General features: G+C 39.2%; 1 protein-coding gene across 1 annotated transcript in view; it reads right to left on the bottom strand.

Moving 5' to 3' along the window:
• Positions 1 to 404: 404 nt before the first annotated feature.
• The window catches only part of slou (slouch), a 178,345-nt gene continuing 157,979 nt past the window's right edge, over positions 405 to 20,770 (bottom strand). Inside the window, exon 2 of the mRNA XM_067152010.2 lies at positions 405 to 1,003. Coding sequence (XP_067008111.1) covers positions 405 to 1,003 — 599 coding nt within the window. The remainder of the gene's footprint in view (positions 1,004 to 20,770) is intronic.

Here is a 20,770-nt window from a genome sequence, read left to right as displayed (position 1 = left end):
AGCCTATAAAGACTTTAATTCCTTTCGTGTCGTTATGCCTTATTTTACGGTATTTTGTAAACAATAGGGCTTGGTACTGGGATTCTTGGTAAAACCATGGTTGACACCACATTGTACAGCATAGAAAACGTTTACTTTTCGCTGGCCAGAGAGAAGGCGTTACCTTCTAGTTGGCCCGCCCCTCCCCTTCGGGGAGCGGAATGAAATCTTTCCCTAGGTCTACTTTTCGCCACAGTATGATACAACATCTTCAAGATGTTATTCTTCGGGTATGTGCACTAGAGCAATGTGTTTTCATCCACAAACCTAGAATCTCAGTACACTTAATGATATCACTGATGATCACTGTCTCGTATCCTTGAACAGGTACATTCAATGGAGTTCTTGATTCACTTGTTTTCACTTCACGACGAGTGTCCAAGCGAGTGGTGGCTGCTGAGGTGATGAAAGTAGGGGTGTCCCGAGTAGCTCTGGGAGCCCGGGCCTGCCCCAGGGGGTAGCGAATACGGATAGGGTACGTGATGAGCTGCCGAGTACAATAGTCCTGCAGCATGCTGGTGGTGCGAATAGGAACTAGGGAAGGGAGGCCCAGGAGGGCCAGGTGGTGGGGGCACTGTGGGACTATTGACATCCATACCGGGGTTTTGCTTCTTCCATTTAGTCCTTCTGTTCTGGAACCAAATTTTTACCTGAGTTTCCGTTAAAGATAACGATAACGCTAGGTTCAGTCTCTCGCAGACCGAGAGGTACCGAGTTGTTTTAAACTTATTCTCTAGTGCGACAAGTTGTTCGTACGTGAAGGCTGTTCGTGCCCGCCGGGGCTTTCCCCCAGAACTCTTACTGTCTGAGCCACCGCCACTGCTGGCCCCATTAGACTTCTTCTTCTTGCTGCTGCTACTACTCTTCCCATCGCGGTCATCACTGACGTCGCTACCCAGCTCTTCCCGGTTACTGCTGTTGTCGTCGAGATCGTCCCCTGGAAGATGCTGCAACAACTCCTTGCCTGAAACAGAAACATGACCAAACAACAGCATTAATATCACCGCTACTACCAGCAAATACAAGGGAGGGCATGAAAGAACAAAACCATACCTTTGGTACTAAACCTCACAGGTTGAACAGCGCTCTGCACGTCCGTGTTTGCCACCAGCACACTTATCCAAAGACAAGCCTCTACTTGAGGAGATATCGCATGCTGGAAGGTCGGTGAATTTCCCGTGATATATTAGAGATGCAATGTAAAAATAATCTTTAAAAAACTATTATTCATAATCTCGCTATCAAATTATGAAAATATTTCCATAGAGCTTTTATGCAAAGAAAATGCAATTAAATGGGTTTCGACATCCAACGACCAATATTTTTTAATTCAGCCCAAATGTCATCAAAAATTAATTGAATTCATCTATTATTTTTCTCATCAAGTGAGATATTTCAACCAATACTTTTGTTAGATTCCAAAATAATGGAATCCATCCATTACTTTCCTCGTCAAGAGAGAGATTACATCCCATCCTATTTTTCCATTAGCATTTCGTGCAAATCTTCTTCAAATTCTACCATTTCCTCCAATGCAGTAACTACTAATCTCCAGACTATCTATAGTCAAATGAGACCTCTTTCATCCAGTATTCACAGTAAAATGGAAATGGCGTATGGCTTTTAGTGCCGGGAGTGTCCGAGGATATGTTCGGCTCACCAGGTGCAGGTCTTTTGATTTGACTCCCGTAGGCGACCTGCGCGTCGTGATGAAGATGAAATGATGATGAAGACGACACATACACCCAGCCCTTGTGCCAGCGAAATTAACCAATGATGGTTAAAATTCCCGACCCTACCGGGAATCGAACCCGGGGCCCCTGTGGCCAAAGGTCAGTACGCTAACCATTTATCCATGGAGCCGGACAGTATTCACAGTGACCTGCAATAATAATTAAAATGTGTGAGTAACTTGCAATTCTTAAAGTTCGTCAATACTGAGTAAGGTGAAGATTTCAGTCCCCAGTTCAAGGCTGAAAGAAGAAGTCATTAGGAATGATTAATTACTACTAACCACCCGGATATCTTATCCATTAACTCATTTCATAATATCTACTTTTCACACCAGTTACCGAATTTCAGTACTTTCTTCTTGCAGAGATATGTATTATACAAGCTGAGGAAAATAACTGATTATAATATATTCCGATTTCACTGTCGAACGGGGTTAGGTAAAATTATGCATTGAAGAATTGTGCTTCTGGAATGATAAGTATTTTTCCATATGACCCATTGAACTATTTTCCATAGGACAAATGTATATTTAGATCAAGTGAAATCACAACCTTAAGGATGCCTTTTTTAAACTAAATTATCTATTTTGCATTGACTGGGGATCAAATCACAGCCCAGAGACGAATGTCACTCTATTACTACACTCCCTGGTATACTCGGTAAAATATAATTATTTTACAGAGTTACCCAATATAATTTCATTACTCGTCATGTGGTCGGTTGAGAAACCTTTCAAGTTTTTTAAGGAAAAAAAATCCGAGACAGAATTCTGTGTGATCATTTCTGCCTTCTGATAGCACAGACTTCTCACGACCGAGCGAGTTAGCCATGCGGTTAGGGGCGCGCAGGTTTGAGCTGGCATTCTCGGAAGATAGTGGTTTCGAGCCCCACAGTCGGAAGCCCTAAAAATGGTTTTCCGTGGTTTCCCGTTTTCACACCAGGCAAATGCTGGGGCTATACCTTAAATTAAGGCCACGGCCGCTTCCTCCCCACTCCTAGCCCGTTCCTACCTCATCGTCACCATAAGACCTATCTGTGTCGGTGCGACGTAAAGCCAATTATAAAAATTAAAAAATACCTCTCTCTACGTAACTGTTTCCAAACGAAACTTTTCATAATACGGTAAAACTTTGTAGTGAAATCTAAATTAGCAAACGTAACAGGGGAAACATTCACAGCCACAGTTTCAAAGTAAAATTCATGGGCGAAATATCAAAACCTATCAAGATAAATACAGATGTAGGCCTACGGCCAGGTGATGGCTTACCGCCAATTCTCTTCAATGGTATCCTATAGAAAATTGTAAAAATTTGGAATGAAAAATTAAAAGAGCATAAAATTTCGCCAATAACTTTGAGGGGAAACACAAAGGTGCTGAAGTTAATTTCCCGGCATTTGCAGACGATTTTGCCTGACAGATTTAACAACACAAATCAGTCTCTCAGAAGAAATAGTCAACAAAACAAGTTCGGGAATCTCTGTAGGAAAAAACAAATTTATTACAAACATTAAAAAATGCTCTAATTTTTATGACGACAAATATTGGTTGAATAGATAAAGTAAAGGAATCCAAATACCTGGAAGAAATAATTAAAGAAAATAGTTTAGAAAAATCTACTGTAAAATAACGGTTACACAAGGTAGAAGGAGCATTTGGCATCACCAAGAAATTTTGCAAGAAATGCGTGTGTAAAAATCTTTAAATGAGGCACTATAACATAGTGGTAAAAGCAAATGCCTTTATGTAACTGAATGCCTACTTTTGAAGTATGGTTTAGAAAAAATGGAAGTAGGGTACCAGAAGGTAGAATCATGAGAAAAATCTTAGGTCTATTAGAAAAAAAACAGAACATTGAAAATTAAGAAGTAATACGAAAATATTCGAGAACATATCAAATATTATAGAAACAATAAGATAAAAAGAGATTGCTATGTTTTGGACATATCTATATAATGGATGGTAACAGACTGACAAGACAGATATTCCAGTATCTCTGAGAGAAGAAATCAACAACAAGCTGGATACAAGAGATCAAGGAAGATTTAGAAATCTCCCCCTTGCGAATTTCTTCGACTGGAGTTCTCAAGCCGGTTTTAAGCCACGTGCATACTTAGCAACATCGCCTTACAAAGGCCACGAAGCGATCTGATTGACTAATTTCAGCAACTGATAAAAAGACAACAGCACTAAATATAATTTTTTTTCGAATTATTTATTTGTATGTCCTAGTCTCTAACGCTGATATTTCCGGTTTACGTTGTTTTCGACAACCTTGTAAATCCACCAGGCGTTTCTCGACATTAATACTTATTTAAAGAGTTTTCCTGTGGTGTCATGGTTAGCGTGATTAGCTGACAACCCCCGCAGGCCCGCGTTCGATTCCCGGCTCTGGCACGAAATTTGAAAAGTGGTACGAGTTTTGGAACGGGTCCACTCAGCCTCGGGAGGTCAACTGAATAGATGGGATTCGATTCCCACCTCAGCGATCCTCGAAGTGGTTTTCTGTTATTTCCAACTTCTCCTCCAGGCAAATGCCGGGATGGTACCTAACTTCAGGCCACGGCCGCTTCCTTCCCTTTTCCTTGTCTATCCCTTGCAATCTTCCCATCCCTTCACAAGGCCCTTGTTCAACATATCAGGTGAGGCCGCATGGGCGAGGCACTGGTCCTCTTCCCCAGTTATATCCCCAAGACCGAAAGTCTGACGCTCCAGAACACAGCCCTTGAGGCGGTAGAGGTGTGATCCCTCGCTTAGTCCGAGGGAAAAACCAACGGATTAAGAAAGAAGGTAAAGAATTTTCTTTTCTTGTTGAACTTTGTTTTGGTTTGCTTGATGAAACTGGCCGGCCCCGTGGTGTAGGGGTAGCGTGCGTGCCTCTTACCCGGAGGCCCCGGGTTCGATTCTCGGCCAGGCCAGGGATTTTTACCTGAACCTGAGGGCTAGTTCGAGGTCCACTCAGCCTACGTGATTAGAACTGAGGAGCTATCTGACGGTGAGATAGCGGCCCCGGTCTCAGAAAACCAAGAATAACGGCCGAGAGGATTCGTCGTGCTGATCACACGACACCTCGTAATCTTCAGGTCTTCGGGCTGAGCAGCGGTCGCTTGGTAGGCCAAGGCCCTTCAAGGGCTATAGTGCCATGGGGTTTGGTTTGGTTTGGTTTGGTTTGGTTTGGTTTGGTTTGATGAAACTGGCAATTTCTCCTCTACTTCTTCCATCAGTTATTAATTTGCTACAGATATAAGTTTAAGTGAATACTTATACACCTTCCGAGAGTTGATTATTTAAAGTAAAGTGAGGCAGTGCGTACCGCCGACTACTGAGAAGGACATTCTTGTTTCTTAAAATTTTAATGCTGTACGTGCTAAAGGTGGATTCCATTTCTGCTAAGGCATCATTCTGATCTTCTTCGTTTTCTGCCACGTCTTCGACATCATCTGCAAAGTGATGCATGGTGATTCTTTCTCTTTGAAAATACAAGAGAACAGATAAGTAGATTCATGATTTATTTTCACATGAGCAGAAATAAATTGTAGTTAGCTTATGTTAAACCTTTGAATCATAGTGGACAAGAGAAGTAATCACCATCGAGAGTTTTTGCGCGACCTGCATAGTGGGTTTCACCTTCAAGCGAGCAATTTTGAGACCTACATTGATCCCAGGCTCAGACGGTTGAGGCGCTGGCCTTCTGACGCCAACTTGGCAGATTTGATCCTGGCTCAGTCCAGTGGTATCTGAAAGTGCTCAAATGCGTCAACTTCGTGTCTGGCACGTAAAATAACTTCTGCGGGACTAAATTCCGGCACCACGGCGTCTCCGTAAACCGTAAAAGTAGTTAGTTGCACGTAAAGCAAATAACATTATCATTAAAAGAACGATAAGTGCACATGGTTTAGAATCGAACCTTAATTCTCTCGATTTTCTAAATGCTATCGGTGTGAATGATGAGAAATTTTCTAAGTGGTAAACGAAATGGCGTATGACTTTTAGTGCCGGGAGTGTCCGAGGACAGGTGCAGATCTTTTGATTTGACGCTCGTAGGCGACCTGCGCGTCGTGATGAGGATGAAATGATGATGAAGACGACGCACACACCTAGCCGGCGGAATTAACCAATGATGGTTAACATTCCGACCCTGCCGGGAATCGAACTCGTGACCCCTGTAACCAAAGGCCAGCACACTACCCATTTAGCCTTGGGGCCGGACTTCTAACGGGTAAAGCTATAAATACTAAAAAGATCATTTTTGTTATCCAAAAAGTTTGAGTCAAGACCAGTATTTCTAACCGAGTCTTCGAGTTCTGTGTATTTCATTTAATGCTTGAGATGGTTTAGCTCCCCACATCTTCAACCCTTTAACATGCCCATTATGACGTGTCGAGAGCTGTGTTTTATTCCTCAAGATCCCGTTCATTAGCCTAATGGTACAAGTAATTAGTCGACTACCAAGATATTCAGCAGCTTAAAACCAATGTTTCCTCAAACTTTGTATTTTATATCATCTTCGCTCCATTCTTCCCTCTTTCTCTCTGTCTCCCTTTCTGAGCGGCGCTCAGCCTGTAAATGGTGAATTTAACTAAACACTTAGTTAGTCTTTAAAACAATCCTCCACCCCCTTCCCCCTCCCCACACTGAAACTGTAATTAGCGGCGACGTTTAATTACTCGCCCTCATTTAGGAAGATTATGAACAAGAGAAGCTTTGCACTTGGGTGCAAAAACGGATCATGGAAATTTTGTCACAAGAAAATGGAGGGAGCAACTTGACAAGAGACTGCTATGCTCGCCCAGTGTATGGTAAGTACTGTTTAACGCCGTCTGCCATCACAGCTTCCTGGAACTGCCTCCCTACTGCTCTGTGGGCAATTGGATATTATTATTATTATTATTATTATTATTATTATTATTATTATTATCTATATAAACAAAATCGTAACGACCGTATGTCTGTACATTGAATATTTTTTTGCGAAATTTTCGTACAGTTATCCGTTTCAAGTGTAATAATGACCATCTGCATACTTTTTTAGCTTTGGTGTCTGTTTGTCTGACTTTTTACAAATGGAAAACTACCTACTGAATACATTTCTACCAAACTTCATGTATAGAATCCACCTGCCCTTGGAGATGTTTTAGGGCCAATATTATTTCTAAATCCCTGAATGGATTGGGGATTTATAGAAAGTTTGAAACAGTGATTTTACCCTCCCACATAATATACATGACAAAACTTATGGAAATCTACCTGCCATAATGGAACTTAATTTCTAAACCTTTGACTCATGTGCACCTTTTCGATAGGAGTATAAATAAGGGAGATATCATTAACGGGCGGTTTTGTAGGCCAAGTCATGTCGCTTCAAGGTGGGTAACGGGAATAACTAACGAGCCATTTAGTCTTTTCGATAGAACAGATAATAAGAGAGTTTATCCTCAACTACTGGTTGCATGAGTTTCCAGCCACAGCACCACTCCGGGTTTCAAATAAACAATATGTAACCGAGAAGTAGGGAGAATTTCGCACAATTTCGTACCAGGAACTGTACCGTTCAATAAATTCTGTGATCGACCTCATTCTGTCTCAACTTTGTTTAGCTTTATCGTGCTTCACCTTACTGCCACGTACTTTCGTAGAAAAATATCAATTTAACGTGCCGTATTACAGGTTCGAATACAGGCATGTGGTTCCGCATAAATTAGTGAAAGTATCGTGTAATCCATTATCAATTCCCGCCCAAAGAAGGGTACATATGCTAATTATTATTATTATTATTATTATTATTATTATTATTATTATTATTATTATTATTATTATTATTATTATTCCTTATGCCCGACTAAGGAGTGAAATAAAGAAATATAATTAGGAAAAGTTTTGGAACTACAGCCGAAGAAGGATTACGTTACCCTAAACCCAAAGTATAAATCTATTTATTTTTTTTTGCTAGGGGCTTTACGTCGCACCAACACAGATAGGTCTTATGGCGACGATGGGATAGGAAAGGCTTAGGAGTTGGAAGGAAGCGGCCGTGGCCTTAATTAAGGTACAGCCCCAGCATTTGCCTGGTGTGAAAATGGGAAACCACGGAAAACCATTTTCAGGGCTGCCGATAGTGGGATTCGAACCTACTATCTCCCGGATGCAAGCTCACAGCCGCGCGCCTCTACGCGCACGGCCAACTCGCCCGGTATATAAATCTATTAAGAATCCCCAAAATCACAAATACAATGCGCATGTGAAGAATGTAGTTTCTGGGACACCTATAAACTATCAGATAAAATGTACGAGCAATGAAAGAAACAACACCTTCAAGAATTAAGATGGCCAGACCTATAGGACAGAGATGCAATAAAGAAAATCACACAAACACGGGTTACAAACAAGGTTACAAATCGCCTCATATGATTTTGGGTATGTTTCGGGCTTGTAGTAAGAACTTATAGCGGGCGTTCAAGCCTCTGGTAAGACCCCAGCTAGAATATTGTTCCAATATATGGGACCCTCACCGGGATTTCTTAATTGGAGAATTGGGGGAAGATAACAAAGGAAAGCAGCACCATTTGTTCTGGGCGATTTCTGACAAACTATTAATGTTACGAAAATGTTGAAAATGTCGGACTGGGAAGGCTCGGGAACAAGGAGACGAACAGCTCGACTGAGTGGCACATTCTGAGCTGTCAGCGGTATGGAAAGACAATAGTAGAAGAATAAGTCTGAGTTGAGTTTTTAAAGGTAGGAAAGATCACCATATAAAAAAGTTAAAGTTGGAATTTAAGAGAATTAATTAGGGCAAATATTCATTTATAAGAAGAAGAGTTAGGAACTGTAATTATTTACCAAGCGAGATGTTTGTTAAATTCCTACTTCTTTAAAATCATTTAAGACTAGGTAAAAAGCTCATAGGAAATCTGCCACCAGGGCGACAGCGTTGAATGCACCCACACGTTGTGTGTGAAAGAACGCTGGGCTATAACAATGATAAATCAAGTGATTTGGCTGTGCGGTTTGAGTCACATTCGGGAGATAGTGGGTTCGAACCCCAATGTCGGCAACCCAGAAGATGGTTTTCCGTCGTTTCTCATTTTCACACCACTCCTAGCCCTTTCCTATCACATCGCCGCCATGAGACCCATCTGTGTCAGTGCGACGAAAAGCAGTTTGTAAAATAATAATAATAATAATAATAATAATAATAATAATAATAATAATAATTCAGTACAATTTTAATAAATTATTGAGTACTAGCAAGATACCCGTGCTTCGCTACGGTATTATACTGAAATTTATAATTGAATGCTTATTGTTTTAGATATATAATCCGCCGAAATTCCCGATCTGACTCGTTTTCGGCGAGAATCCACCAAAATTCCCGATCTGACTCGTTTTCTATGAGATTACGGCATGTTTCCTCCCATTTTTCAATCTTCCTTTCCAGCAATCGATTTCGTACTTCCCGGGCTAGGCTCAGGTATTCCTCCCGGTCAGTTGGGTCCCTAAATCTTTGCCATATTTTCCTATAATCATTTTTAATATGGATAAAATCCTTCAGGAGAACCGGCGTGGTGTCATATTGGTGCCTTGGCGGCACTAAACTCGCGGCCGGACTGCATTCTTAGTCATTACCAGTCCAGGAGCCGTTTCCAGCGCAGTCCGCACAACTGACGACAGTCCGGAACATTATTATTATTATTAATATTTATATTATTATTGTTTCTATTATGTGTTGCTGTAATGGCTGATGACAGGGAAAACCGGAGTATCCGGAGAAAAACCTGTCCCGCCTCCGTTTTGTCCAGCACGAATGACACATGTAGTGACCGGGATTTGAACCACGGAACCCAGCTGTGAGAGGCCGGCGCGCTGCCGCCTGAGCAACGGAGGATCCTTATAAGTACATTAAGAACAGTAAAATCAATTGGTCTCACCTCCTTCTACACCCTACCGCCGTTAAGTATATTTACCGCCTCCCCCCCAAAAAAAAATTAAAAGAAGGCTTGTTTCTTTATGTTTAAGGGAGATTCCAAACACCAATTTCACACCAGGCAAATGCTGGGGCTGTACCTTAATTAAGGCCACGGCCGCTTCCTTCCCACTCCTAGCCCTTCCCTGTCCCATCGTCGCCATAAGACCTATCTGTGTCGGTGCGACGTAAAGCAAATAACAAAAAAAAAAAAAAAAAAAAACACCAATTTTCACGTCTATTACCTTCAGTTTTGAGATATAAGTATCCCCATAAAGGAAATTTACTTTTTTCACTTCATTTCACACTACCCCCCCCCCCCACTAAGTTAACCTTCCCCGCAAAAAATACTTGTTTCTTTAATAGTAAAGGATCTTCTAAATACCAATTATCACGACTCTAACTTCTTCAGTTTTTGATTTGTGTGTCCTCATGAAAGGAATTCAACTCCTTTACACTCCCGCCCTCCAAGATGGTTTCCCGCCCAAAACGCGTTTTTCTTTGTTTTTAAAGGAGATCCAAATACGAATTTTCACGTCTGTAACAACCTTAGTTTTTATTAGATGTATGTATTTTCATACAATTAAGCCAATTAATTTTTCAATTCTTTCACCCCCACCCCCCCCGCTTCATTGGATTTTAAGAGAATGCGTGTTTCTTTACTTTTAAAGCAGATTGAAAATATCAAATTTCACGTCTGTAACATCTTCATTTTTGATATATCAGTAGCCTAATTAAAAGAATTCAACACCATTTTCAGTCACTTTTACGCCCCCCCTCCACCCAAGTGATATTTCCGAAAACTAAAAATACACGTCTCTTTATGTTTAATAGAGATAAAAAATACCATTTTTCACTTCTGTAACATGTTAGGTTTTTTAGATATACTGTAAAAATTCTCATTTTAAAATTTCACCCCTTTGGAGTTCCCCTTAAGTGGAGTTTCCAAAAACAAATCGCCTATGTTTCTTTACATTTACAGGAGATTCCAAACACCCACTTTTTACGTCTGTAACATTTTACGTTTCCAAGATATTCTGTAGATATAGTCTTTCAAAAAATTCACCCCAATTTGTCACTCCTGTTTAACCGCCATTAATTGGATTTTCCAAAAACTAAAAAATACGCGTTTCTTTATTTTTAAAGGAGATCCCATATACAAATTTTCAGTTCTGTAATATCTTTCGTTTCTGACATATATGTATCCTCATTAAAGGCATTTAACCCATTTTTCACTCTTTTACACCCCTCCTATTGGGATTTACAGGAAACAAAAATACGTGTTCCTTTGTTTTTAGAGGAGATTCTAACTACCAATTTTTACATCTGTAAATTTTAAAGTTTTAAGATGTAGACACACTCATTTTAAAAAATTCACCCCCTTTTCACCCCCCCCCCCAATATTTGGATTTTCCAAAAACAAAAATATACGTGTTTCTTTACTTTTAAAGTAGATCCCAAATACCAATTTTCACGTCTGTAATATCTTCAGGTTCTGAAATATAAGTAGCCTCATTAAAGGCATTCAACCCATTATTCACCCTTTTACACACTTCCTATTGGGATTTTCCGAAAACAAAAGAATACGTGTTTCTTTATTTTTAAAAGAGATTCTAAATACCAATTTTTACATCTATAAACTTTAAAAGTTTTGAGTTATAGATACACAAATTTTAAAAAATCACCCCCTTTTCACCCCCCCCATTAATTGGATTTTCCAAAAACAAAAAAATACGTGTTTCTTTTTTAAAGGAGATCCCAAACACCAATTTTCAGGTCTGTAATATCTTCAGGCTCTGAAATATAAGTAGACTCATGAAAGGCATTCGAAACCTCCTTCAACCTTTTCCACCCTTCCTATTAGGATTTTCCGAATACAAAATATACGTGTTTCTTTATTTTTAAAGGAGATTCTAAATACCAATTTTCACATCTATAACCTTTAAAAGTTTTGAGATATAGATACACTCATTTTAAAATATTACCCCCTTTTCACCCCCTCCCTTAATTGGATTTTCCAGATACAAAAAGACACGTGTTTCTTTATTTTTAAAGGAGATCCCAAACACCGATTTTCAGGTCTGTAATATCTTCAGTTTCTGAGATATAAGTAGCCTCATTAAAGGCATTCAACCCTATTTCCGCCCCTTTTCACTCCTCTATTGCGATTTTCCGAAAACAAAAATATACGTGTTTCTTTATTTTTAATGAAGATTCTAAATACCAGTTTTTACATCTGCAAACTTTAAAAGTTTGGAGATATAGATTCACTCATTTAAAAAATTTACCCCCTTTTCACCCTCCCATTAATTGAGTTTTCCAAAAACAAAAAAATATGTGTTTCTTTATTTTTAAAAGAGATCAAATGTACCAATTTTCAGGTCTGTAATATCTTCAGTTTCCGAGATATAAGTACCGGTATCCTGATTGAAGGCATTCAACCCATTTTTCCCCATTTTCACCCTTTTTCACCCCTCCTATTGGGGTTTTCAGAAAACAAAAAATTACGTATATCCTTATTTTAAAGGAAGATTCTAAATACCAATTTTTACATCTGTAAACTTTTAAAGTTTTGAGATATGGATACACTCTTTTTAAAATTTCACCCCCCTTTTCACCCCCTTAGCGACGGAATATCCAAAAATCCTCTCTTAGCGAGCACCTACGTCTTAATATGAATATATCCCCAAAATTTCGTTTCTTTATGTCCAGTAGTTTTGGCTCGGCGATGATGAATCAGTCAGTCAGTCAGTCAGTCAGTCAGGACAAGTTATTTTATATATATAGATATATATCGCTCCAGCCCGACTTGCTTTTATATATATAGATGACAGATAAGCATGAGCACGTTGAAAAGTGCAGACTTCCACTTCGAGATTCATATCTCCTAAACGGTTTATGATATTAAGAATCGGTTTGCACCATCAGACGCCTCATTTATCGCCCTACATGTTTGTTTCTAAACCATTTCCTCGTATCTCCCATATTAAGGGGGTAAATTGAGATCAAATTTTGAATAGGGTGAAATTTGGGTGCATTTTTAACATTTTACATTACTTTTTGCCTACTTATGTATAAGCTGGAATCATGAAATTTGGTACACACATGTCCCTTAATCGTGCCAATGTGCGCACACAACGTGATGATCCTATCATTCTTATAAGTGTGTCGAACAATTAAATATACTTGTAAAAATCACCAAATTTACGAACAATCCAGAAATACGGCCAAATTTAACGTATAAGGGAGAGAGATACGACAAAATGTCACAGGACCAAAGTTGTAGATCACTCCGAATTGAAGGGACATTGTGCCATCCGTTTTGTGATACGACTTACCGTTATGCCAAAAAATAGCTCAAAAGGAATGTCTGCACAGTCATTAAAATTGCCTCCATATTTCGATATCTTTGGGGGGTAAAAAGTGAAAAATTAGAACATCTTGGAATTTTCCCGTCGGTTAGGGACCAAAAGCTATAATTTCACCAAATTTCAATTGTCTACTTCGTCTGGCAGGTTGTGCCGCCATTTTGATTTGGGGGGATAGGGGATAAAAATGAGGAAATTCTCGAAAATTTTTAAGCCCACGAAACCTATAGGTTATCGTTTTGGATACACTATACGACTGTGTTCTTATGCTGAGCCCAAAATTTGAGCCCCCCAGCGTGCCCCCTTCAGGGAATTTTGAGAATTTCCGATTTTTCTAGGGATCCTGGGGTCATCAGTTTCCTCCGTACCAAGTTTCAAATTTCTGAGATTTCTGGAAGTGCCTCATTAATTCACGTCTTTTTTCATTTTTAAATATTTATATATACATCGCTCCAGCCCGACTTGCTTTTATATATATAGATGACGGATAAGCATGAGCACGTTGAAAAGTGCAGACTTCCACTTCGAGATTCATATCTCCTAAACGGTTTATGATATTAAGAAACGGTTTGCGCCATCAGACGCCTCATTTATCGCTCTACATGTTTGTTTCTAAACCATTTCCTCGTATCTCCCATATTAAGGGGGTAAATTGAGATCAAATTTTGAATAGGGTGAAATTTGGGTGCATTTTTAACATTTTACATTACTTTTTGCCTACTTATGTATAAGCTAGAATCATGAAATTTGGTACACACATGTCCCTTAATCGTGCCAATGTGCGCACACAACGTGATGATCCTATCATTCTTATAAGTGTGTCGAACAATGAAATATACTTGTAAAAATCACCAAATTTACGAACAATCCAGAAATACGGCCAAATTTAACGTATAAGGGAGAGAGATACGACAAAATGTCACAGGACCAAAGTTGTAGATCACTCCGAATTGAAGGGACGTTGTGCCATCCGTTTTGTGATACGACTTACCGTTTAGCCAAAAAATAGCTCAAAAGGATTGTCTGCACAGTCATTAAAATTGCCTCCATATTTCGATATCTTTGGGGGGTAAAAAGTGAAAAATTAGAACATCTTGGAATTTTCCCGTCGGCTAGGGACCAAAAGCTATAATTTCACCAAATTTCAATTGTCTACTTCGTCTGGCAGGTTGTGCCGCCATTTTGATTTGGGGGGATAGGGGATAAAAATGAGGAAATTCTCGAAAATTTTTAAGCCCACGAAACCTATAAGTTATCGTGTTGGATACACTATACGACTGTGTTCTTATGCTGAGCCCAAAATTTGAGCCCCCCAGCGTGCCCCCTTCAGGGAATTTTGAGAATTTCCGATTTTTCTAGGGATCCTGGGGTCATCAGTTTCCTCCGTACCAAGTTTCAAATTTCTGAGATTTCTGGAAGTGCCTCATTAATTCACGTCTTTTTTCATTTTTAAATATTTATATATACATCGCTCCAGCCCGACTTGCTTTTATATATATAGATGACGGATAAGCATGAGCACGTTGAAAAGTGCAGACTTCCACTTCGAGATTCATATCTCCTAAACGGTTTATGATATTAAGAAACGGTTTGCGCCATCAGACGCCTCATGTATCGCTCTACATGTTTGTTTCTAAACCATTTCCTCGTATCTCCCATATTAAGGGGGTAAATTGAGATCAAATTTTGAATAGGGTGAAATTTGGGTGCATTTTTAACATTTTACATTACTTTTTGCCTACTTATGTATAAGCTGGAATCATGAAATTTGGTACACACATGTCCCTTAATCGTGCCAATGTGCGCACACAACGTGATGATCGTATCATTCTTATAAGTGTGTCGAACAATGAAATATACTTGTAAAAATCACCAAATTTACGAACAATCCAGAAATACGGCCAAATTTAACGTATAAGGGAGAGAGATACGACAAAATGTCACAGGACCAAAGTTGTAGATCACTCCAGATTGAAGGGACATTGTGCCATCCGTTTTGTGATACGACTTACCGTTATGCCAAAAAATAGCTCAAAAGGAATGTCTGCACAGTCATTAAAATTGCCTCCATATTTCGATATCTTTGGGGGGTAAAAAGTGAAAAATTAGAACATCTTGGAATTTTCCCGTCGGTTAGGGACCAAAAGATATAATTTCACCAAATTTCAATTGTCTACTTCGTCTGGCAGGTTGTGCCGCCATTTTGATTTGGGGGGATAGGGGATAAAAATGAGGAAATTCTCGAAAATTTTTAAGCCCACGAAACCTATAGGTTATCGTTTTGGATATACTATACGACTGTGTTCTTATGCTGAGCCCAAAATTTGAGCCCCCCAGCGTGCCCCCTTCAGGGAATTTTGAGAATTTCCGATTTTTCTAGGGATCCTGGGGTCATCAGTTTCCTCCGTACCAAGTTTCAAATTTCTGAGATTTCTGGAAGTGCCTCATTAATTCACGTCTTTTTTCATTTTTAAATATTTATATATACATCGCTCCAGCCCGACTTGCTTTTATATATATAGATGACGGATAAGCATGAGCACGTTGAAAAGTGCAGACTTCCACTTCGAGATTCATATCTCCTAAACGGTTTATGATATTAAGAAACGGTTTGCGCCATCAGACGCCTCATGTATCGCTCTACATGTTTGTTTCTAAACCATTTCCTCGTATCTCCCATATTAAGGGGGTAAATTGAGATCAAATTTTGAATAGGGTGAAATTTGGGTGCATTTTTAACATTTTACATTACTTTTTGCCTACTTATGTATAAGCTGGAATCATGAAATTTGGTACACACATGTCCCTTAATCGTGCCAATGTGCGCACACAACGTGATGATCCTATCATTCATATAAGTGTGTCGAACAATGAAATATACTTGTAAAAATCACCAAATTTACGAACAATCCAGAAATACGGCCAAATTTAACGTATAAGGGAGAGAGATACGACAAAATGTCACAGGACCAAAGTTGTAGATCACTCCAGATTGAAGGGACATTGTGCCATCCGTTTTGTGATACGACTTACCGTTATGCCAAAAAATAGCTCAAAAGGAATGTCTGCACAGTCATTAAAATTGCCTCCATATTTCGATATCTTTGGGGGGTAAAAAGTGAAAAATTAGAACATCTTGGAATTTTCCCGTCGGTTAGGGACCAAAAGATATAATTTCACCAAATTTCAATTGTCTACTTCGTCTGGAAGGTTGTGCCGCCATTTTGATTTGGGGGGATAGGGGATAAAAATGAGGAAATTCTCGAAAATATTTAAGCCCACGAAACCTATAGGTTATCGTTTTGGATATACTATACGACTGTGTTCTTATGCTGAGCCCAAAATTTGAGCCCCCCAGCGTGCCCCCTTCAGGGAATTTTGAGAATTTCCGATTTTTCTAGGGATCCTGGGGTCATCAGTTTCCTCCGTACCAAGTTTCAAATTTCTGAGATTTCTGGAAGTGCCTCATTAATTCACGTCTTTTTTCATTTTTAAATATTTATATATACATCGCTCCAGCCCGACTTGCTTTTATATATATAGATGACGGATAAGCATGAGCACGTTGAAAAGTGCAGACTTCCACTTCGAGATTCATATCTCCTAAACGGTTTATGATATTAAGAAACGGTTTGCGCCATCAGACGCCTCATGTATCGCTCTACATGTTTGTTTCTAAACCATTTCCTCGTATCTCCCATATTAAGGGGGTAAATTGAGATCAAATTTTGAATAGGGTGAAATTTGGGTGCATTTTTAACATTTTACATTACTTTTTGCCTACTTATGTATAAGCTGGAATCATGAAATTTGGTACACACATGTCCCTTAATCGTGCCAATGTGCGCACACAACGTGATGATCCTATCATTCTTATAAGTGTGTCGAACAATGAAATATACTTGTAAAAATCACCAAATTTACGAACAATCCAGAAATACGGCCAAATTTAACGTATAAGGGAGAGAGATACGACAAAATGTCACAGGACCAAAGTTGTAGATCACTCCAGATTGAAGGGACATTGTGCCATCCGTTTTGTGATACGACTTACCGTTATGCCAAAAAATAGCTCAAAAGGAATGTCTGCACAGTCATTAAAATTGCCTCCATATTGCGATATCTTTGGGGGGTAAAAAGTGAAAAATTAGAACATCTTGGAATTTTCCCGTCGGTTAGGGACCAAAAGCTATAATTTCACCAAATTTCAATTGTCTACTTCGTCTGGCAGGTTGTGCCGCCATTTTGATTTGGGGGGATAGGGGATAAAAATGAGGAAATTCTCGAAAATTTTTAAGCCCACGAAACCTATAGGTTATCGTTTTGGATACACTATACGACTGTATTCTTATGCTGAGCCCAAAATTTGAGCCCCCCAGCGTGCCCCCTTCAGGGAATTTTGAGAATTTCCGATTTTTCTAAGGATCCTGGGGTCATCAGTTTCCTCCGTACCAAGTTTCAAATTTCTGAGATTTCTGGAAGTGCCTCATTAATTCACGTCTTTTTTCATTTTTAAATATTTATATATACATCGCTCCAGCCCGACTTGCTTTTATATATATAGATGACGGATAAGCATGAGCACGTTGAAAAGTGCAGACTTCCACTTCGAGATTCATATCTCCTAAACGGTTTTTGATATTAATTAACGGTTTGCGCCATCAGACGCCTCATGTATCGCTCTACATGTTTGTTTCTAAACAATTTCCTCGTATCTCCCATATTAAGGGGGTAAATTGAGATCAAATTTTGAATAGGGTGAAATTTGGGTGCATTTTTAACATTTTACATTACTTTTTGCCTACTTATGTGTAAGCTAGAATCATGAAATTTGGTACACACATGTCCCTTAATCGTGCCAATGTGCGCACACAACGTGATGATCCTATCATTCTTATAAGTGTGTCAAACAATGAAATATACTTGTAAAAATCACCAAATTTACGAACAATCCAGAAATACGGCCAAATTTAACGTATAAGGGAGAGAGATACGACAAAATGTCACAGGACCAAAGTTCTAGATCACTCCGAATTGAAGGGACATTGTGCCATCCGTTTTGTGATACGACTTACCGTTTAGCCAAAAAATAGCTCAAAAGGATTGTCTGCACAGTCATTAAAATTGCCTCCATATTTCGATATCTTTGGGGGGTAAAAAGTGAAAAATTTGAACATCTTGGAATTTTCCCGTCGGTTAGGAACCAAAAGATATAATTTCACCAAATTTCAATTGTCTACTTCGTCTGGCAGGTTGTGCCGCCATTTTGATTTGGGGGGATAGGGGATAAAAATGAGGAAATTCTCGAAAATTTTTAAGCCCACGAAACCTATAGGTTATCGTTTTGGATATACTATACGACTGTGTTCTTATGCTGAGCCCAAAATTTGAGCCCCCCAGCGTGCCCCCTTCAGGGAATTTTGAGAATTTCCGATTTTTCTAGGGATCCTGGGGTCATCAGTTTCCTCCGTACCAAGTTTCAAATTTCTGAGATTTCTGGAAGTGCCTCATTAATTCACGTCTTTTTTCATTTTTAAATCTTTATACTGTACTTGCAAGATACCCGTGCTTCGCTACGGTATTATACTGAAATTTATAATTGAATGCTTATTGTTTTAGATATATAATCCGCCGAAATTCGCGATCTGACTCGTTTTCGGCGAGAATCCACCAAAATTATCGATCTGACTCGTTTTCTATGAGATTACGGCATGTTTCCTCCCATTTTTCAATCTTCCTTTCCAGCAATCGATTTCGTACTTCCCGGGCTAGGCTCAGGTATTCCTCCCAGTCAGTTGGGTCCCTAAATCTTTGCCATATTTTCCTATAATCATTTTTAATATGGATAAAATCCTTCAGGAGAACCGGCGTGGTGTCATATTGGTGCCTTGGCGGCACTAAACTCGCGGCCGGACTGCATTCTTAGTCATTACCAGTCCAGGAGCCGTTTCCAGCGCAGTCCGCACAACTGACGACAGTCCGGAACATTATTATTATTGTTAATATTTATATTATTATTGTTTCTATTATGTGTTGCTGTAATGGCTGATGACAGGGAAAACCGGAGTATCCGGAGAAAAACCTGTCCCGCCTCCGTTTTGTCCAGCACGAATGACACATGTAGTGACCGGGATTTGAACCACGGAACCCAGCTGTGAGAGGCCGGCGCGCTGCCGCCTGAGCAACGGAGGATCCTTATAAGTACATTAAGAACAGTAAAATCAATTGGTCTCACCTCCTTCTACACCCCACCGCCGTTAAGTATATTTACCGCCTCCCCCCCAAAAAAAATTAAAAGAAGGCTTGTTTCTTTATGTTTAAGGGAGATTCCAAACACCAATTTCACACCAGGCAAATGCTGGGGCTGTACCTTAATTAAGGCCACGGCCGCTTCCTTCCCACTCCTAGCCCTTCCCTGTCCCATCGTCGCCATAAGACCTATCTGTGTCGGTGCGACGTAAAGCAAATAACAAAAAAAAAAAAAAACACCAATTTTCACGTCTATTACCTTCAGTTTTGAGATATAAGTATCCCCATAAAGGAAATTTACTTTTTTCACTTCATTTCACACTACCCCCCCCCCCCCCACTAAGTTAACCTTCCCCGCAAAAAATACTTGTTTCTTTAATAGTAAAGGATCTTCTAAATACCAATTATCACGACTCTAACTTCTTCAGTTTTTGATTTGTGTGTCCTCATGAAAGGAATTCAACTCCTTTACACTCCCGCCCTCCAAGATGGTTTCCCGCCCAAAACGCGTTTTTCTTTGTTTTTAAAGGAGATCCAAATACGAATTTTCACGTCTGTAACAACCTTAGTTTTTATTAGATGTATGTATTTTCATACAATTAAGCCAATTAATTTTTCAATTCTATCACCCCCACCCGCCCGCTTCATTGGATTTTAAGAGAATGCGTGTTTCTTTACTTTTAAAGCAGATTGAAAATATCAAATTTCACGTCTGTAACGTCTTCATTTTTGACATATCAGTAGCCTAATTAAAAGAATTCAACACCATTTTCAGTCACTTTTACGCCCCCCCTCCACCCAAGTGATATTTCCGAAAACTAAAAATACACGTCTCTTTATGTTTAATAGAGATAAAAAATACCATTTTTCACTTCTGTAACATGTTAGGTTTTTTAGATATACTGTAAAAATTCTCATTTTAAAATTTCACCCCTTTGGAGTTCCCCTTAAGTGGAGTTTCCAAAAACAAATCGCCTATGTTTCTTTACATTTACAGGAGATTCCAAACACCCACTTTTTACGTCTGTAACATTTTACGTTTCCAAGATATTCTGTAGATATAGTCTTTCAAAAAATTCACCCCAATTTGTCACTCCTGTTTAACCGCCATTAATTGGATTTTCCAAAAACTAAAAAATACGCGTTTCTTTATTTTTAAAGGAGATCCCATATACAAATTTTCAGTTCTGTAATATCTTTCGTTTCTGACATATATGTATCCTCATTAAAGGCATTTAACCCATTTTTCACTCTTTTACACCCCTCCTATTGGGATTTACAGGAAACAAAAATACGTGTTCCTTTGTTTTTAGAGGAGATTCTAACTACCAATTTTTACATCTGTAAATTTTAAAGTTTTAAGATGTAGACACACTCATTTTAAAAAATTCACCCCCTTTTCACCCCCCCCCCAATATT

Source organism: Anabrus simplex, chromosome 7 (assembly GCF_040414725.1).
Source record: "Anabrus simplex isolate iqAnaSimp1 chromosome 7, ASM4041472v1, whole genome shotgun sequence".
In the NCBI taxonomy this organism is placed as follows: Eukaryota; Metazoa; Arthropoda; class Insecta; order Orthoptera; family Tettigoniidae; genus Anabrus; species Anabrus simplex.
This window is presented reverse-complemented; position numbering and strand designations above follow the sequence as displayed.